Genomic DNA, 5,354 nt, shown 5'->3' on the forward strand with positions numbered 1-5,354 from the left:
AGAATTTCTCCCAGTTCCTTGTCGTCAAAGCTCACAGTTACCCCTTTCACTACACTGGTGACCCTACCATTCTTGATTTCATAATTTTCCATGAACTCCACAATCTCAGCTCTGGCTAGTCTTCCTTCCATCTGAAGGACCATGTCCTTCTAACCTTGAAGTTCTAGCTTCTTTATCCGCATCACCATTCCTTCCTCCTCCAAGTCCCTGAGGAGTCTACCTTTCAAGATTGTTCGCTTGCCAAACTTCACCATTTTGTCATGTTCCTCATCAGTTTCCTCTTCTTCTTCTTCTACTACTTACACTTTCCTAGATTTCCTGGCAGACCTGGTTCTTCTTGCCAAGGTAGAAGGCTCTACATCAATAGGCTTTGAAGGAGACTTCTTTTTGGAAGTCTTTCTTTTCTTTATTTTTGGAGTCACAACCTCCACCTTCTCTACCTCGTCTTCATCATGAAGGACCAGGTCCATCTCCTCAATCTCAATTGCCTTAACAGGTTCACTCACTTTCTTCTTTCCCTTTGCAGAAGATTTTCTCTTACTCTCTTCTAAGGCTCTTTCAAGTTCAGCCTCACTCTACTTCTTCTGACTCCTTATAGCTCTTCCTCTTGTAGGAGGAGTCTCTATAGGGATAAAAGAGGCAACCTTTCTCTTCTTGTGTGCCCTAGCAGTTTCAGGGTTTTTAACTCCTGAATTTTGCTTTTTCTTCGGATTGTAGCTGTCACACACTCATTTTAATAAATTTTCGAGGGGTTCCTGCACAGATAGAACAGGTTCTTGCACAGATAGAACAGGTTCTTGGAACCTCTTCCTCAACCTAACCAACCCCTCATCTGCACTTGCATTAACAGATCCACTACCTCCTTCTTTTCTCTAACTTTCTTCCTCCTCAACGGCGTCTTCACTCCATAACACCATAGCCCCTATTTCCCCAGTCAACCCAACAGGACTAGGTGAATATTCAACCACTCATTCTTTTTCCTTTCCCCTTAAATCTCCTTGAACACCTTCACTCTCTTTTTCTTTTATCTTTTTATTTTTACCACTAATTATTTATAACTCAGTGGTCTCTGCCCCAGCAATAATACCAACTAGAACAAATCTGATCTCCAAATTTTCAGCCATTTCGAGAATGATATCAGAAGCAATATTGAGACCAGATGTTACCTGTTCTATTTCATATGAAATAGTTTCTTCCCCCTCAATTGCAGACTTAAAAGATTCTTCAGATTTTTGGGATTCTTCAACTTGGCTTGCTTTCAATTGCTCATTTATTTTCTTGATGTGTTCACTGCCAGCGACTGTCTTATGAGCAAGCATCTTGAACCTTCATTTCTTAGACGTGGGTGTGGCTGAAGGTGTAGGTGATGATTCTTTTGGTGGTAAAGAAGGATTTTCAGATAGATTTTCCATTGATATGTGTAGAGAAGATGTGTGAGTAGAAAAGATGAGAGAAGATAGAGAGAATATTTAGTGGCTAGAAAATTAGAAGTTAAGAAATAGGTAATGCCTAATCAATTTAAATAGGGAGAGTTTAAGTAGGTAACAATAGCTTTTAGAAGTTCAGAAGTCTAATCAAACTGGGAAAGTCAGTTTGAAAAGTCGTTGGACTCTTCCCTAGAATCTAAGCACTCTGAAGGGTACGATGACTATACGAAGCTGAAATGGCCAAGCCTAGAAAACCTTCCCACCTCCCTTTCCATTACAAGAAAATTTGATGACAATGAGTTAGAGCTACTGCCCAAGGCTATGAATAAAAGTGAGATGAAGCCTGCCCATAAGTTGCTCTTTGAATTTGCTAACAATGTTGTGTTGCCTAGCCAGGAAAGAAGGCACATTGCCACCTTCATGGGCTTGGTTCTTATGGCGTACCTGGATAGTGGGAGGCAGCTAATTGGTTGGGGTTTATCATCCAACTCCTTGATAGGGTACTCACTGGCACCAAAACTCATACCATACCCTATGAATTCATTCTCACTAAGCAATATGATGTTAGCACAAGTAAAGATCACTTTAGGGCTAACACCTTGACTGCTATGTAGTCCATACTGCTCCCAAAGAACCTGATTCATCCAAGAATGTGCCTGTGAACAGCAAAGTGAGAGCCTTGGTGCAGGAGAGTGGAGCTAAGGATGCTGAGATTGAGAGGCTGGAGAAGAGTCTGATAGAAGTAGAAACTGAGAAGGATGCTCTTAAGACTGAGCTTGCAAAGGAAAAGGAGAAGAATGAAGGCATTCTTCATGATATGTTGAAACTGCTTCAGGCCAGAAACCAAGAACTCGGTCCTTCCCAGTCTTAAACCCTTCCTAGCCTAGTTAGAAAACAAGTGACGGAATAGAATATTTTTTTTGTCTTTTTTCTCATGGTGCAATACCTTTATTTCCTTCTATGCTTTGTGGATAACTCTTATCAATGATAATCAACTAATTTTGCTCTAATTATTTGTTGATGTTTCTTAGATGGCTAATATCCTTAGTTTGATAAGTGATACTTGACTCCATGATTGCATTTGAAGTAGCCTAAATGGCCATGAGTAAGATCTAATAAAATATGGTTATCAAACATAATTATGTAACTTTTCGATAATGCCAAAAGGGGGGAGATACGTTGTGCTTTTTACTTGGACTGTGTTGTTTATAACCTAATGAACCTGGTCCTTGATAATTTTTGACTTTAAAATGGAAAGTGTTCTAACATTATGTTAATGTTGAGCTGAGTTGAAACAGGTTTCATGCTTATGAAAAGCACAGAGTCTGTAATCATCAAAATAGAGGAAATTTGTTGGCCTAAGTTTATTTTGATGATTGACAAAGGAACACATACATGATCTAGGTCCATACACAGTATACACAGACACGGGCATATTCGAGCACAAGGCGTGCACGTGAAGGAGATAAGCTTAAGTGGTTATATATGATATCTCTTGAACGAAAAGGTTGCATAATTGATAAGGAGCAGGACTCCTTACTCGAAGAGAACTCTATCCTAGATAAGGGAGGAGTTAAATATTGAAGATAACTAGAACTCTTCCACCTAGGAAGAGTATAGCATTAGAACTCTAGTTATTTCCTATTCTACTAACTCTCTCTCTCTCTCTCTCTATCTATATATATATATATATATATATATATATATATATATATATATATATATATATATATATATATATATCAGTTTGTTGTCTTTTACAGGTACGCACAAACGCTGAAGTTAAACGAGAGTTGAGAGCAAAATAGCAACGCATTTTGCAGGCAATTCCTGTGTGATTCAATTTTATTAACCTAAAGCAACATGAACCAGATAGAAGAACCAGTTCCAAGTGTTTGTCTTTTATTCTAGTTCAGTTGTAGTAGGGCTTTTGAGTTATAACTTTCAACTTTCTGTAGAAGTATGTTTACTAGGTACTCTGAGTGTATTGTTCAAGTTAGAGTTAGCCCAACTTGGCAGCTTATTTCTCCCTAGAACAAAATTTTTGTTCTTTTGACTTGCCTTCTCTTTTGCAGTGCATTCACTCTTATAGTGACCAATGTTACTATAGTGTGTGCAAATCTTGTTTTCAAGGAGTGTGAGGTACTTGCTTTTGGGATCCCACTTAGGTGCAGAGTTCCCAAAGCCAAGTCCTCTTTTGTTGCTACTATGATATTTTTGTAGCCATGAAGGTGCATCAAAGGACCTGTTCCATTTATAAGTTCTGTCTAGCTCATGCTTGACCTTATTTTGATCCTCCTTTAAGACTCTTACCGGTTCATCCCTCTTATACAACTCATCTTTCATTTTTGCTACATTTTCTTCTAAAGTGTGTTGTGTGCGATCAACTGTCTTTTTGCCTGTTCCTAATTTCAATTTTAGATTTTCATATCTAAGTTCTAGGATAATTGTATCAAGTGTATAAACCTGGTTCTTCAACACAGTATTTTCATTTTCAGTTTCACAAGCCCTAAGTTTCTAGTTTATGCACTAGCTTTCAAAATCACACATTCTTTTGACAGCTATTCCTTTTCATTATTCACATCCTCAAATTCATCATTTAACTCTAGTAATAACTCATATAATCTTTCTTTAGACAAAAAAATAATCTTGTCTTTGAGATAAAGGACACTTACCTCAGTTTCTTCATCATATTCTCCAATGGCCATTAGTGCTTGTTCATCATCATCATCATCATCATCATCATCATCATCATCATCATCATCATCATCATCATCTAAGTTTTCATCTGAGCTTTCTCCCCAAGCAACGACTATAGCCTTGGTTGATCCTTTGTTGTTGCTTTTATTGGGTTGAACCTATTCCTTCTTCCTGTTCCTTCATTCAGCTCTTTCCTTCTTCCATTCAATTTCCCACAAAGGACAATTTTTGATCATGTGATCAGTCTTTCCACACTTGTAGCAACCATCATTGGTTTGCTTCTCCGGAGCTCTTGCCTTGTTGTAACTTCCACTTCTTGAAGAACCCTTTCCTCTCCTTAAGTACTTCTTGAAGTCTTTGGTGATCATTGCCATTTCATCATCTTCCAGATCAGAACCTTCAGTGATTCTGAGTGTCAAGCTCCTTTCCTTCTTAGGTATATCCATTATCATGGTTTGTCTCTTAAGTTCATAGGCAGTGAGATTCCCAATCAATTTGTCTAGTGGGATAGTGGCAATATTCTTTGATTCCTGGATGACAGTGATCTTGCTTTCCTAAGTGATTGGCAAGACCCTAGTGAGTATCTTCTCAAATCTTTCTTATTCAGGGATAATCCTTCCAAAAAATTTTAGTTCATTTGTCAATGTAGTGAACCTTGTGTACATCTCCTGAATGGTTTCTCCATCCTTCATAGCAAAGTTCTCATACTGAGAGTACAATAGAGTTACTCTAGATCTCTTCACCTGAGTTGTACCTTCATGGGCCACTTGTAGTGTGTCCCAAATTTGCTTAGCAGTGGAACAACCTTGGATTCTGCTGTACTCATCTGGACCAAGTCCACAAACAAGCCACTTCTTGGCTTTGGCATTCTTTTCCCACTTCTTCAGATCCTCAGCATTGCAGTCAGCTCTTGTCTTTGGCACATCTACACATTCAGCATTTTTCTTCAAAGTAGCCAGTGGACCATCAATGACAATGTCCCATAGATCATAGTCCTCTCCCTGTATGTGATCTATCATTCTTGACTTCCACCAAGAGTAGTACTAGCCATTAAAGAGTGGTGGCCTAGCAGTGGATTTTCCTTCCGAATTTTCAGGTGGTGCACTCATTTTTATCTTTTTCTAAGGTGTTAACCTCTTCAAGGATAACTTGCTCTGACACCAATTGATGTTTTATACTTCAATACCACACAGGGGGGGGGAGGGGGTGATTTGTATGGCGTCTAAT

At 38.6% G+C, this 5,354-nt stretch overlaps 1 protein-coding gene across 1 annotated transcript; it reads right to left on the reverse strand.

Moving 5' to 3' along the window:
• Positions 1-4,726: 4,726 nt before the first annotated feature.
• LOC138907547 (uncharacterized) lies at positions 4,727-5,146 on the reverse strand. The gene has a single exon (XM_070198146.1). The coding sequence runs from the start codon at positions 5,144-5,146 to the stop codon at positions 4,727-4,729; it is 420 nt and encodes a 139-aa protein (XP_070054247.1).
• Positions 5,147-5,354: the final 208 nt, after the last annotated feature.

The sequence above is a fragment of the Nicotiana tomentosiformis genome, chromosome 3 (assembly GCF_000390325.3).
Source record: "Nicotiana tomentosiformis chromosome 3, ASM39032v3, whole genome shotgun sequence".
Classification (NCBI taxonomy): domain Eukaryota; kingdom Viridiplantae; phylum Streptophyta; class Magnoliopsida; order Solanales; family Solanaceae; genus Nicotiana; species Nicotiana tomentosiformis.